At 49.4% G+C, this 15,090-nt stretch overlaps 1 protein-coding gene across 1 annotated transcript; it reads right to left on the bottom strand.

Annotated features, from left to right (window-relative positions):
* Positions 1–862: 862 nt before the first annotated feature.
* Positions 863–14,402, bottom strand: KLF16 (KLF transcription factor 16). Its single transcript, XM_035117182.3, has 2 exons — positions 14,011–14,402; positions 863–5,653 (listed from the first exon to the last, which is right to left on the bottom strand). Exons 1-2 carry the CDS (start codon positions 14,279–14,281, stop codon positions 5,370–5,372), a joined length of 555 nt encoding a protein of 184 aa, XP_034973073.2. The 5' UTR covers positions 14,282–14,402; the 3' UTR covers positions 863–5,369.
* Between the last annotated feature and the right edge of the window lie 688 nt (positions 14,403–15,090).

Below are 15,090 nucleotides of genomic sequence, written 5' to 3'. Positions count from 1 at the left end.
ATGTTTCTTCCATTATTAAATGAATCCACACAAGTCGGTTAACTGTGATGGTTGCTTGCTATCGTCTTCCAAAGCAACTCCTCTATTCCAAACTTAAGAATGGAAAGCGTAATGCTGGTGGTTTAAAGACTGTCTCAAATCAAATCTAAAAAAATGTAGTATAAACACCGACAATTGGGAAACACCAGCCTGCGAGCGCTCCAATTGGAGAACAGCCTTTACCAAAGGTGTCGTGGGCTTTGAAGACACTTGAACTCGGGACGCAAGGGAGAAACGTGCTAAGAGGAAGGCATGCTTGACAATCCCTCACCAGGATCAACTCCCGCCCAGAAACCTATGTCCCCACTGTGGAAGGACGTGGGGATCCAGAATTGGCCTCCAGTCACTTACGGACTTACGGACTCACTGTTAAAACCATGTTTATGGAAGACAATCTTCCTCGGCTACGAGTGATCGCCAAAGAAGAGGAAAAAGAGGTCAAGTATCAACAAGGCAGAGACATCCTTCGGCATTTTCCACACTTGGGTGGGGTTTTATGCACAACATATCATCTTCAATCCTCTTCCCAAATAGCTTATAAAAACAATAAGAATCCCAATAAAACAAAGAGAGTCCCCTTTCCCATCCCAGATCAGTCTTCCGGAGAACCGCTGCAATTCCTGCACCAGGGGGGTTGGTTTGGATGTCCTTTGGGGAGACCTCCAGCTCTCCCAATTCTCCAAGAAAATTCTGATGTTCTTAAAAACAAAGCTGCTGTCCCAAACACACGGACTAGGGAGGAAGCCCTTCTTGAGACACGGCAAGGCATTTACGGCAGCACGCGGGAAATCTTATTTCACAAACAGCACGCAAGACATATGGGTAAAGCAGTTTGTCGTTTTTATTTTTCAAGCAGCACACCCAAAACACACACACACACACACACACACACAAGCTTCAGTGCTTCTTGAAAATAACGGGGAAAGGGTGTGTGGAATATTGACAATTTCTCAAATCATTTACCCCATCTCCACCACAATGCATGGGTTTTTAGACCAGAAGGGGAATACGTTGTCAAATAAATACATTGTATAATCCACCAGTTGCACAAGTCGTACGGCAGGGTTTGCCAGCTGTTTTGGCAAATTTTCGACTGCTGAGCGGGTGGCCAGAGTGACCCTCTGGCCATGTCTCCCCCCCTGCCTGCCAAGAGACAAGACAGAAATAACAAGTGCATGCACACCCAACTTCCATTTCCAACGAATCTTGAGAAAAGACCTGGTTGGATTAGCGGAACTTGGAAAGATTGGCATCCTCCCCAAATTCCTCCTCCTGCTCCATGTGCTTTTCAAGGGAGGAAAACGACAGCCATGAGGCTTTTGTGTGGGTCTCATGGGGCGAAGATATCTCAAGGTTTAGGGCAGTCGAACAACTTCCCGAGTTTTCTCAGAAGCAGCCTGGGGTCATATAACCCTACTTTTAATAATGCCAGCCAGTTCAATGTTACTAGTGCAAACATAGCCACAGGGGGGGGGGGTTCCTATTTAATTCAATGGGGTTTGCTCCTGGGTAATAAGAGGCTGATCACCGAAGAATTGATGCTATGGTTTAAAAAAGCTAAAAGCCCAGTTAAAGCTATGGTTTTCCCAGTAGTGATGGATGGAAGTGAGAGCTGGACCATAAAGAAGGCTGATCGCCGAAGAATTGATGCTTTTGAATTATGGTGCTGGAGGAGACTCTTGAGAGTCCCATGGACTGCAAGAAGATCAAACCTATCCATTCTGAAGGAAATCAGCCCTGGGTGCTCACTGGAAGGGCAGATCCTGAAGCTGAGGCTCCAATACTTTGGCCACCTCATGAGAAGAGAAGACTCCCTGGAAAAGACCCTGATGCTGGGAAAGATTGAGGGCACTAGGAGAAGGGGACGACAGAGGACGAGATGGTTGGACAGTGTTCTCGAAGCCACCAACGTGAGTTTGACCAAACTGCGGGAGGCAGTGCAAGACAGGAGTGCCTGGCATGCTATGGTCCATGGGGTCACGAAGAGTCGGACATGAATAAAGAACAACAATAAGAGGCTTTAGGAATGCAGCCTCTGGTTTTTGTTTGTTTTAGCTTTAATAAACTAAAACAGGCATGTCCAACAGGTAGATCGTGATCTACCGGTAGATCACTGGATGTCTGCAGTAGATCACTGGTAGATCATTGGCTCCCCCCAAAAGAAGCTGAACAACTGTGGCTCCCCTAAAAAAAGCTCAACATTTTACCTCCTCCTTGAAAAAACTCAACAACTTTGACCTTAACCCCAAAAAGGAGGGTAGATCACTGCCAGTTTTTAACTCTGTGAGTAGATCGCAGTCTCTTGAGAGGTGGCCACCCCTGAACTAAGATATTTAATTAAATAGTTTTAGCTAGCTCTTGCTTTCCAAGCCCCTGGAGCTGTCCACAAAACTCTTTAAGATCTGCAGTGCTGACCGACAAGAACGCAAAGCAGATCCTTAGAAAGAAAAGGCAATGAAGGCATTTGTGCTCACTGTTTCCCATAATAAACATGGATGGATGGATAGATGGATGGATGGATTAGGACTTTGTACGCAGTCAGCCTCCTGTCGCCATGTGGAAATCGCCAGGTGGGTGCAGATTTCTCGGCCGTAATGAAAAAAAATACATCACACCTCCAACCAAAACCAACGTTTCCCCTCCTAAAGTCTGCACTGCGATTCTATTCCGCATTGCACACAGACCAAAGAAACCCAGAACACTCAACCAACCTTTGCAAGATGCTTAGCTTCCCATTAATTCGCACATTATTCTTTTTAACCAAAAATAAATAAATCTACTTGCTTTCGTTTAAAAAATATCTCTTGCTTAATTACAAAGGGAGGAGGGACGGGAGATCATAAATATATAATTTCCCCCAGATAACAGGAATTTGAGGGGGGCAGGAATTACTGTTCCCTTATTAGTCCCTGAGAACTCAGGAAATTTTAGATATGGGGGTCAGGACTCCTGGAGCAGGGGCGAAGACTATCCCAGCTGAGCAGGCAAAACATCCAGCTGTTGGCCAAAATGCCTTGCGCTTCCCAGCCTGGATATACGGGCATCTTCAGGTCTCGAGTTCGAATCCAGAGCCTCATGGAGGCCGGAAAGTGCATCCCAGAAGGGCCTAAATCACTAGACCCGAAGCACCAAAGTTTATCTAGCTCAGGGACGAGGAACCTTTGGCGCCCCAGGCGTTGCCGAACTACAACTCCCATCAGCCTCTGCCGCCAGGGATGACGGGAACTGTAGTTCAGCAGTATTTTGCAGGCTCAAAGACTCCCTGAACTTGGCCTAGCTTTATGGCGACACTGATTCTGCTCGGATCGAACGCCGGCCGATGACGCTTGGGGTTTTGCACAAAGCCCTGCGTTTAAACGCCGCTCTGCCCCCCATCGTCCGACGCCTGCACGGAGAGGTCCCTTTTCTCCCCACCGAGAAACAAGGGGGGCACAAGGCAACTTCGCAACCAAGGCGGGCAGCGATGCCATGCAGGCGCCGGGGTCCGGCCGCCAAGTCCGGCATCAATCATGCAATTGCAGATATGGCTACCACCACCTTGGCAAATAAAACAAAAACAGAAAAACTCCACCCTCTTGCGGCGAGGGGGTGTCTGCATCATGGGAGCATCAAGTCTCACAATTAGATTTAACAAGGGAAGAAGGAAGATGTGGCTTCAGGGAGACGTTCCAACCCTCTGGAAGAACAAAGGCACCAAAAACCCACGTTACAAACACGCACATGTATCTATGTCTCTTTATCCACACCCTGAAATACAGCTCTGCTGGGGAAGGGGCGAAGAAGTGCTTTGAAATGTGCTCAATTGCACTTTCAGGTTCTGGTGTGGGGTGTTTTTTTGGGGGGACTACAACACCCATCATCCCCAACGCCTGGTCCTGCTAACCAAACAGCATGATGGGAGTTGTAGTCAAAAAACAGCCAGAGACCCAAGTCTGGGCAACACGACTTCTGCGTCTTGTCGGCTCCGTGGTCTACCGAGCGCAGGGCTGCCCACCGAGCGGCGGCGCTTCCCCGAAAATCGAAGCGAGTTCCTAGTCCTCAGGATTGCGGGCAAAGTGATTCCCAGCTCTGCCGCTCAGCTGTGGCTCGGCTATAAGGCAGGTTTGCAAAGGGAGGGAGAGGATAAAATCCTTAAGCCTTCTCCCCACCACCCTCCCAGGTCAACATCCCCCCCCCAGACCGATGCAGATTCTACATTTAAAAATAAAATAAATTACACTGTTTATACATAGATATAAAAATAACAACAGCCACACCCATAAAAACAGGTCCTCAATTTTCTATGTACAGATATTAAAATTTGGACCCGGTTCGGGGGGGGGGAGGATTATTTACAAATGTTAGGGATTGTTTACCCACTAGTGATGCTCAGCTGAGTCCCAGGGAATAGTGTGGACAGATATGCAAATCAAACAGGCCTCCGAAGCAGACGGGGGGGGCAGTTTCCCAAAAGGGGGTCTTCTGGATGCTATTGGACTCCAGTGGTCATGACCATTGGGCATGCTGGCTGCTGCCAGCTGGTGTCCAGCACCAGTAGGGATACAGGCTTCCCCATCCCTGTGCTAGGAAGAGGCGTTCCTCACTCTCAGGAAGGGAGCGCCTCTTCCAAACATAGGCATTCGTCTCCCCATCACCCCTAACCACTACTCATGCTGGCTTTTGGGTGGGCTGATGGGAGATGGAAGCCGAACCCCATCTGATTAATTGCGGGTAGCCGTGACAGCAAGGAATAATTTAGGGGGAAATATACCTCTGGTTACCAGGTTCCACGAACAAATGACGCCGGATCAGCTCTGACTGTACCGTACCCTGTTTACGAGCCTCTCGGGAGTCATCTGTTCACCATAATCGTTCCTCCCAAGCCAGAGGCAGTCTACCTTTGGTTACCAGATCCTGGTGATGAGCAATACTGGACATCTCTGTCCCATTGTACCATATAAACGAGCTTCCTAGAACCTGCCACCTGGCTAAAGAAAGGTTTGGCGGGTTCTAGACAAAGTGCCCCACTCTTTCCTGAGTATCGGGGAGCCGGGGAAGGAGAATGTCCCTTTGCTTTGGGAAACCAAGGCAAAGGGGCTGCGAGAGGACCCTAGACACCGGCCAAAAAACCAACCCGGCAGGCCTGGAGTACGGGAAGGAGGAACGTTGCAACTGGCTGGACGCCTGGGATGGTTCCTCCGATTGCCAGCGGCGCCCCTTGCTTCCCGGAGGCGCCAAATTGGGAGCCGGGAACGGGCCCCCTTCCCCCAGCACCGCCGCCGCCGGAGGGTCCCTCGCGGGCTGGGGCCAGCAAAGCATCGTGGGTACCGGCGACCCAAGGCGGGGCCTTTTCAGGGGGCGGGGCTGTCGTGGGCGGGGCTCCCAGCCAGGCTGCTAGCGGCAGAGTCACTCGGAGAGGCGCTGTGGCACTCGGGTCTCCGGACCATGTCCGGGCGGAAGGCCGGGTGGCGCCGGGCGTGCTTGGTCAGGTGGTCGCTGCGCATGAAGCGCTTCTCGCAGAGCGGGCAGGCAAAGCGCTTCTCGCCGGTGTGGGTGCGCAGGTGGCGGGCGAGCTCGTCGGAACGGGCGAATCTCTTCTGGCAAGAGGGCCAACTGCAAGGGAACGGGCGCTCACCTGCAAAACAGAGAGAGAGAGAAGCAAAGCATGAATCGTTTTATCATTCATGGTGGGAATATTAAGCGGGAGTGAGGGATGGTGGACACGATTTAAATCACTAGTCAGTAAGACTTGATTCAAATCATTTTCTTTTTACAGAAACACCCGTCCTTGCTGGTATCATCTTAATATTTACAACCAGATGAAGGTATCGTTTTTGGAATATTTAAATTTCCAGGGTAGTTTTTACAGTTATATCGAAAATTATGGATTTGGTTATACTATTAGAAATACATAGACCAATAATTATGAAATTATGGTGAGATTTAACAAGTTAGCTGTTTCTATTTGGACAACTTTTCTGTTGTACTTTATTGGAAGGAGAAAAACAATCATTTCCTTAATAACAATTAAAACAATTTATTTAACTTTAAACAGTAACATTATAGCGTATGTATCCATGTTTAACTTATGTGGTTAAATTTTTTTTTAAAAAAAACTTCGACTGAGTTTTAGCGCACATGAAAAACTTAAAACAAATCCTTATTGAAAACTATCTTTAGAAAGATTTTTCCTCCAAGAGCATTTTATTTTAAAAATCTGTTTTAAAAAAAAAATCTGGTTTTTTTTAATCATTTGATTTTTATCCACCCTGATTCATGGCGTGAATGTTAAGCTATAGTTCAGTTTTTGGCCAAATCAGGGTGGATTAAAAATATATATTTTAAAAACTGGATTTTTAAAAAATTTAAATCGGATTTTTAAAATAAAATGCTTCTGGAGGAAAAAAATCTTTCTAAAGTTTTTCTATTTAAGTTACTTTGTAGTCCAATAAGGAAATAAGGATTTGTTTCAAATTTTTTCATGTGTGATAAAACTCCATCTAATTGTTTAACCACATCAGTTAACAAACATGGATACATATGCTAAGATGTTACTGTCTTGGTTAAATGAATTGTTCAAATTGTTATTAAGTGATCCATTTTTCTCCTTGCAATAAAGCACACCAGAAAAGTTGTTCAAATATAAACAGTTAACTTATTAAACCTCACCACAATTTCATAATTATCTGTCTTGTGTATTTCTAATAATATAATCAAATCGGTAATTTGCAATAGAACTGTAAAAACTACTCTGAAAATTTATTATTCCAAAAACGGAAACTTCATCTGGTTGCAAATATTAAGATGATACCAGCAAAAATGAGTCTTTCTGTAAAAAATGATAATAATGATTTGAATCAAGTCTTACTGACTAGTGATTTAAATCAAGATCTGAATCGATTTGATTTAAATCAAATCCACCCTGGGCCAAAGTGACAGACCTAAAAAAGAGAGAAAATATTGTATGCTTTGTGGACTCGGAGTCCCCAATCTACAAGTGTTATGTGCGTTTTACGATGGGCTCTCCTTTTTCTAGGCAGTTGTTTCTTTTCCTGACAGTGCTGGTATGGTTTTGTCACCTCAATGAAGCTTCTTTCGATTTTTTGATAAAATATTACGGAGGAAACATTAGTAAAGGTAAAAGAACCCCTGGACAGTTAAGTCTAAGCACCTTTTCTTTGCGCAATGACCATTATAAATAGTTCAATTATTCATTTCATTTCTATTATTTGTTTCGTTTACATGATGGGTAGGCGAACTAAGGCCCAGGGGCTGGATCCGGCCAAATCACCTTCTCATAGAATCATAGAGTTGGAAGAGACCCCAAAGGCCATCCAGTCCAACCCCCTGCCAAGCAGGAAACACCATCAAAGCATTCTTGACATATGGCTGTCAAGCCTCTGCTTAAAGACCTCCAAAGAAGGAGACTCCACCACACTCCTTGGCAGCAAATTCCACTGCCGAACAGCTCTTACTGTCAGGAAGTTCTTCCTAATGTTTAGGTGGAATCTTCTTTCTTGTAGTTTGAATCCATTGCTCCGTGTCCGCTTCTCTGGAGCAGCAGAAAACAACCTTTCTCCCTCCTCCATATGACATCCTTTCGTATATTTGAACATGGCTATCATATCACCCCTTAACCTTCTCTTCTCCAGGCTAAACATGCCCAGCTCCCTAAGCCGTTCCTCATAAGGCATCGTTTCCAGGCCTTTGACCATTTTGGTTGCCCTCTTCTGGACACGTTCCAGCTTGTCAGTATCCTTCTTGAATTCTCAATCCGGCCCGCGGAGGATCCAGGAATTAGTGCGTTTTTACATGAGTAGAATGTGTGCTTTTATTTAAAACTAGCTGGCCCTGCCACGCGTTGCTGTGGCTAATCCCTGTGACTGCCACCCCCCCGTGTTGATCCATGACATATCCTGCCCCCTCCTCCCCCCACCCCTGGGTTTTCTCTGTGATTCCCCCAACCTGTCCCATCCCATGACGTATCACGCCCCCTTTCCCCCCCCACCCTCTGGGTCATCCCTGTGACTGGCCCCACCATGTCCTGACCTATCCTGTCCCCTCCTCCAGACAAGTCAGTACCTCCATTCGGCCTAGTCTGTAAAGGCTTTGGCATAGTACAGTATATAAACGGGAGCCGGGGTGCTGTTGAGAGGGAAGGTTCTATAGATGTAGTACCAGTGTAGCCACCGCTAGAGGGCGATGGTTTGCAACCTGGTTCTTTTCCCAGCATGCACTTTCGGCTGAGTGGTGCGTTCTGGAACAGGGTTTTTTGGGGGTCTTACGTGGCCCGGGTGTGACATTTGTCTTTGCAAACTCTCTAAGATCCGTCGGACATTCGTATGGGACGTTGTGTCCGAATTTGAACGCAAGCAGTTTCGGAGAAAAGTGGAGACCCACCCACTTGTCCTTTTTACATTTTTTTGATATATAGATGCATCTCTGGGTTATTTGTGGGGCATAGGAATTCTTTCATTATTTTTTTCCAAAATATAGTCCAGCTCCCCACAAGGGGCAGTGGACAGAGGGACAGTGGACCGGCCCCCTGCTGAAAAAGTTTGCCGACCCCTGGTTTGTATTTTAAAGGGGGGGTGGTCTCAAAGCAGTTTACAATACATCAAAATATCAAATACAGTAGAACCTTGGTTCCCGAACTTAATCTGTTCTGGGAATCTGTTCGACTCCCGAAACCATTTGGAAAAAGAGGCGCAGCTTCCGATCGGCTGCAGGAGCTTCCTGTGCTCAATCGGAAGCCGCGCCAGACGTTCGGCTTCTGAAAAACGTTCACAAACCGTAACACTCGCTTCCGGGTTTGCAGCGTTCGGGAGCCGATTCGTTCAGGAGGCAAGGTACCGCTGTAATCAGATTCAAGCTCCAATTGGGGTTCAAATCTCTACTCTATAATGCAGCTGACGGGGTGACCTTGGGAGTCATTCGCAGCCTACCTCGCAGGGTCGTTGTAGGGATTAACTGGGGGGGGGGGCGAACCATGGACTTGTTGGGAGAAGAAGACAGGAGATAAACACAATAAATGAGCTCTTCTTAATAAAGCTGGAGTGGCCACACCCGTTCCAAACATTTTTAGTATCTTTTGGAGGTTGGATGGCGGCTAACAGATTGAGGTTGAATCCTGACAAGACAGAAGTACTGTTTTGGGGGGACAGGGGGCAGGCCTGTGTGGGAGACTCCCTGGTCCTGAATGGCGTCACTGTGCCCCTGAAGGACCAGGTGCGCAGCCTGGGAGTCATTTTGGACTCACAGCTCTCCATGGAGGCACAGGTCCATTCTGCGTCCAGGGCAGCTGTTTATCAGCTCCATCTGGTATGCAGGATGAGACCCTCCCTGCCCGCAGACTGTCTGGCCAGAGTGGTGCATGCTCTGGTTATCTCCCGCTTGGACTACTGCCATGCGCTCTACGTGGGGCTACCTTGGAAGGTGACCCGGAAACTGCAACTAATCCAGAATGCGGCAGCTAGACTGGGGACTGGGAATGGCCGCCAGGACCATATAACACCGATCCTGAGAGACCCACATTGGCTCCAAGGACATTTCCGAGCACAATTCAAAAGTGTTGGGGCTGACCTTTAAAGCCCTAAACGGCCTCAGCCCAGTAGACTTCCAGAACGGATTAAGTTTGGCGCTTTTGTTTTTGTTCTTTATTTTGCTTTTTTGTTTTTGAGGCTTTTTCGGTTCATTTGTTTTCGTGACTGCGTGGAACCCAGTTCAGCTACTGATGGATTGATTGTGTGACTGCGGAAATGGATAAAATCCAAACAATGACCATCATCAGTGCAGGTAAGGAAAAAAATCATTTTAATTTTTATCATCTACAATACTGTCTTATTTATTTTATAGTACAGTACATTGATTACTGCTTTCATTTTATCTATCAATGGTCTCGTTAGATAGTAAAATTCATGTTAAGTTGCTGTTTTAGGGGGTGTTTTTAAAAGTCTGGAACGGATTAATCCGTTTTGCATTCCTTTCTATGGGAAACCGCGCCTTGGTTTTGGAACGCTTTGGTTTTGGAACAGACTTCCGGAACGGATTAAGTTTGAGAACCAAGGTAGCACTGTAAACTGCCAAAGCAAAACAAGATGAATTTTAACAAGGAGAAATGTAAGGTACTACACTTGGGCAAAAAAAATGAAAGGCACAAATACAGGATGGGAGACACCTGGCTTGAGTGCAGTACATGTGAAAAGGATCTAGGAGTCTTGGTAGACCACAAACTTGACATGAGTTAGCAGTGTGATGCAGCAGCTAAAAAAGCCAATGCAATTCTGGGCTGCATCAATAGGAGTATAGCATCTAGATCAAGGGAAGTCATAGTACCACTGTATTCTGCTCTGGTCAGACCTCACCTGGAGTACTGTGTCCAGTTCTGGGCACCACAGTTCAAGAAGGATACTGACAAGCTGGAACGTGTCCAGAAGAGGGCAACCAAAATGGTCAAAGGCCTGGAAACGATGCCTTATGAGGAACGGCTTAGGGAGCTGGGTATGTTTAGCCTGGAGAAGAGAAGGTTAAGGGGTGATATGATAGCCATGTTCAAATATATGAAAGGATGTCATATGGAGGAGGGAGAAAGATTGTTTTCTACTGCTCCAGAGAAGAGGACACGGAGCAATGGATTCAAACTACAAGAAAGAAGATTCCACCTAAACATTAGGAAGAACTTCCTGACAGTAAGAGCTGTTGGGCAGTGGAATTTGCTACCAAGGAGTGTGGTGGAGTCTCCTTCTTTGGAGGTCTTTAAGCAGAGGCTTGACAGGCATATGTCAAGAATGCTTTGATGGTGTTTCCTGCTTGGCAGGGGGTTGGACTGGATGGCCCTTGTGGTCTCTTCCAACTCTATGATTCTATGATTCTATGTAAACAGGACTGGGCCGCACGAGGACTAGAACCTTGGCGGAGGAGGGCAGGATTTGCCTGCGAACAAATGCGGCCAAGGAGGCAATGGAGATAAACTGGGCCCTGAGCGTGCCACAGCAAACATCTTTGCAACCGAGCTCATGCCCCGAGAGTTTGCTGCCCTTAATCTCCTCGTGGGAGGAAAGCTAAGCAAGGCAGGCAGATGTCAGGATTGCACAAGCAAAGACTTCAAACCGTGTCCCACCCCCCCTCCTTTTGGAGCGTCTGTTTACCCAGATGCAGCCCTGCCCCTTCGACGCTTTGTGTTTCTCAACAAAGCTTTTTGAGGCTGGCGTGCGTCTGTGCAAGATGGGGACTTTTAAACACACCGTGAAAACACCGCTACCAGCTCTCCTTCGCCGGAACTATCTGTTCCAAGCTTGTTGAGAGCTCTCTCTCTCTCTCTCTGTATATGTGCCAGGAATTGGATTTGTGGATCAGGACACTAACCCGATTCGGCGTTCCGAAGAGGGGCTCTGGAGGACCTCTCTAAAGCAGCACAAAAAATACGCGTCTTGGCAAGGAGGGTCCTCCGGTGCCATTGAAATGGTCGCAGAGGAGCCATAGCTGCCAAGTTATCCCTTTTTTTAAGGGATTTTCCCTTATGCTGACTAGGCTTCCTCGTGAGAAAACTTGGCAGCTATGAGAGGAGCAGCAAGCTCTTCGGAAAAATAAACGAACACCAGTTTACATTCCGCCAAGGTGATAGGTGTGTGAGAGAGGGGAAATCTGAGATTCTGTTATGGCGGTTCATCTTCATCTTATTGGGCTTCTTGAGCAGGAGCAGTCTATCTGGAAAGCGAGAACTTCAGGGGCGGGGGTGGGGTTGTGGGTTTGTTTGCAAAAGTCCTTGCTGCTTTTCATTTTGCTGCTGGTGAAGAGAGGGTTGCCTTTTGAGTTCTGAATATCATTTTGGTGGTGGTGGGGCAGTCTGTAATAAAGCCTCTTTCTTGATCAGATGGAAAAGTGTGTTTGTGTTTGCCCATGTAATGAAAACCCTGGCTCCACAGGCAAACTTATATTTGTTGCCGCATCTCCACCCTGCTTCCCCACAGCCATACGGCCCTCAGAATGTTGTCAACTGGGGAATGTGGCCCCCAGGCAGAAAAAAATGGGTTTCCTGGCCCTTGTTCTTGGCCCAGGGTCAGAGGTCACCCAGTAAGTTTCTGGACGCAGTGTGGATTCGAACCCTCACCTCCCAGGTCCTGGCCTGACACTCTAACCAATACACCACACTGCCTTCCTAGAGCCCTTCTGCTGTGGGGCGGCTCTATAAGTTAAGCAGGTCCATAAATACGGGGAAAGTAAAATTTCACTTACAGAGAAGGATCCGAAATAAGTTTCCTCGAAGCTTGCATGTTTTTTTATTATTATTATTCTGGATTTTGTTTGGCATTTTAACGTGTTGTAAACCGCTCTGAGATTTGTTATTTGTTAATATAAAATGGTATAGAAATGAATAACAATTATTATAGTAATAAATCACGTGGCCAAAACAAAACAAAGACGCCTACATTCTGTTGTGGTGACAGTAACCTTGGTTTAAGGTGCTAATTTGGCGATGAGCTGCTATATCTGAGTTTTTTAACGCTCAGCTGGGAACCGGCAGCCCAGCACACTGCTGGCATGGTGAAAATGTCCACAATCCAAACCAGGGAAGCCACATACCGTTCTTTTCTAGCAGTGAATACAAAATCGGAATTGGACTGTGTGCCATTTTCCCTCTTGCCCTCCTGCAAATTCCAGGAAAAAGGCAGGTTTTTGGTTGGTAACCGGTCTCCCGGAGAGCCGTATGTATTCCAGGGCTAGCAAAAGCGATCTTTGCCCGCTTTGTGCCCATCCCACTTCTGTTGCCACCTCGCCACAACCTTCCCACCCACTCTCTTAAGGTGTTTAGATTCTGAGGTTTTTTTGGGTGTGTGTGTGTGTAAATGGTTGTGTTTGCCCAGTGGGTCTGGGCCTAGAGCCAAGAAACCAAGTGACAGCCAAACCCCTCCCCAAATTGAAGTTTCCACACAGCAGGTCCCTCCCACCCACCCCCCTCCCAAATCAGGCCACCCTAGGCCAGCCACACCCACTGCCCCACATGGCAAGGCAAGAATCCAGGCATTTGCCAAACAAGAAGTGGGCGAAAAGATTTCCATAAGGTTTTTCTTCAAATTAGGGAGTAGGGACATGGGCGTAGCCAGGATTTCTGTTAGGGCGAGGCAGGCCTTTGTTGGGGTGGGGGAAGCAGAACCTCAGATTTGTATCGATTAGCCCCCCCCCACCTCACCCACCTACGCCCCTGGGCAGGGGCATAAAGCAGAACCCGGCGCCGCCTCCCTTCCTTGGCACGCGAAAGCCCTACCGGATCAGTTAAACAAACATGCTTGCTTGTTTGTTCTCCGGCGGCAGAGGTAGACTGCGCCTGGCCGCGGAGGCTCGACCGAACCTGGAACTTTTGTCCTCACAGACGTATCGATAGCATACGATACAGATATAAACCAAAGCCCCCCACTCTGAGAGTCTCCGCATCCCACCCTCTCCGCTCTTCGGGCGCACTTTCGCTTTCGGAGCACGTGGGGCGGGGATCGCTCAGCCCACGCGCGGGGGGGGGGGCGGCGGCGGAGGCGCCCCCGGGCGGCACCTCGTAAGGTTGGGCAGAGAGACCGGCGCGGAGGTCTCTATCGCGACGTGGGTGGGCTGCGTGATCACCCGAGCCGAAATCCAGGAAATGCGTGCGTCGACGCCGCCCAGAGCAAGCGAGCGAGGCGCGGTCTCCCCACGTGGGTGGAGGCCACGGGGGCGGGGGGCGGGGGGCGGGGGGAGGGAAAGCGAGGCGGGAACCGGCCGGAGGGAGGGTGGCCTCGGGGTTCCGGGGGTGCCACTTTGAATGAAATATTGGGGGTCCCCAGTGAACCCCGCCCCGCATAATCCATCACATGGCGCGCGTTTGAATGCCTATCCACTTTGGGGGATATGTTTTGGAGGGGGGGCAAAAGACCCCCTCGGCCCCCTGGGGTGTAAGATGGAGGTGAGGGAGGGGGGAGAGAGAGAGGCACTAGCCCCAAGCTGGGGGTGGGGGGCGGCCCTTACCCGTGTGCGTCCGGAGATGCGCCTTGAGATGGGAAGATTTGCCGTAGATTTTTGCGCAGCCCTGGAACGGGCACCGGTGCCTCTTGGCCGCGCCGGAGAGGCTGCCTGCACCGTCGGGGGTTCCTCCCAGGGATTCCCCCGCCGCCTCCGGCGGGGCCGCAACGATGGGGCGCGCCCCGCGGTCCTCCTTGGCTCCGGCGGCCGGGTGTACCAGGGCTCCGCTGGAGATGGAGACGAGGCACTCGGCGGCCAGGTAATCCAAGCCCGACATGATGGCACCGCCTTCCTCGCTCCCCAAAAGCCGTCCAGGCGGCTCCTCGCCTCCTCCTCGGATGGACGGGGTGCGCGCCGCCGCCGCCGCTCCGCCTCGCCTCGCCTCGCCCCTGGCGCAACGTGGAGAGACGGCAGGAGGGGAGGGACGCCGGCGACGGTCCCCGCCCAGGTTGGGCGGCGCGCGCGCTCGTGCACGCGCCATGGTGGAGGGCAATTGAGGCTGCGACGGTTGACCCTCCTACCCGGCGAGTCTCCACCCCTGGGTCCCGTCGGAGGGAGGAGCGCGCCGAGGGTGGAGCAGAAAGAAGCGAGGCTGGGACGCGATGTCTCTCTTGGCGCAGGCGGGGGCGCAAACCTACAGGCTGCGGCTGGGGAGTTTCTCCCGAGTTTGCCCCCGTGGGAGTTTCCTCCCCCCCCCCATGTGATCTCCCCAAAAAGCTCAACAACGATGTGTGAGATCTCCCCCAAAAAACTCAACAACTCTTTGACCCGCCCCCCCAATCAAAAATCCTAGCTACGCCCATCCCTAGTCAAAGAGGCAATCTTCGCTCTCAGGAGAGCCAGCTTGGCCCTGTGGCTGCCCAGGGCCGTGGGTGCCATGCTCTGGCGCCGAAATTTTTGGGTGCCCGGCGTCTTCATGGGGAATTGTGTGGGTGCTCAGGCACCCAGGGCACTTAGGGAGGAGTGGATGCCTCCGTTAAATAGGACGTTCTTCAATCTATCAAAGATAGTTGCCTCCTTGACCAGGGATTGTAGAATTGTAAGGACCTATCCCCTCATCTAGTCCAACCCCCTGCATCTAGTCCA

Source organism: Zootoca vivipara, chromosome 6 (genome assembly GCF_965207765.1).
Source record: "Zootoca vivipara chromosome 6, rZooViv2.hap1.1, whole genome shotgun sequence".
Lineage (NCBI taxonomy): Eukaryota > Metazoa > Chordata > Lepidosauria > Squamata > Lacertidae > Zootoca > Zootoca vivipara.
This window is presented reverse-complemented; position numbering and strand designations above follow the sequence as displayed.

What these genes read in the sequence shown, in the direction of transcription:
- KLF16 (XM_035117182.3), bottom strand. Translation starts at nt 14,281, where the DNA reads ATGTCGGGCTTGGATTACCTGGCCGCCGAGTGCCTCGTCTCCATCTCC. An exon ending in GCATCTCCGGACGCACACGG is followed by an intron (nt 5,654 to 14,010) that starts GTAAGGGCCGCC and finishes TCTGTTTTGCAG; the next exon opens with GTGAGCGCCCGTTCCCTTGC.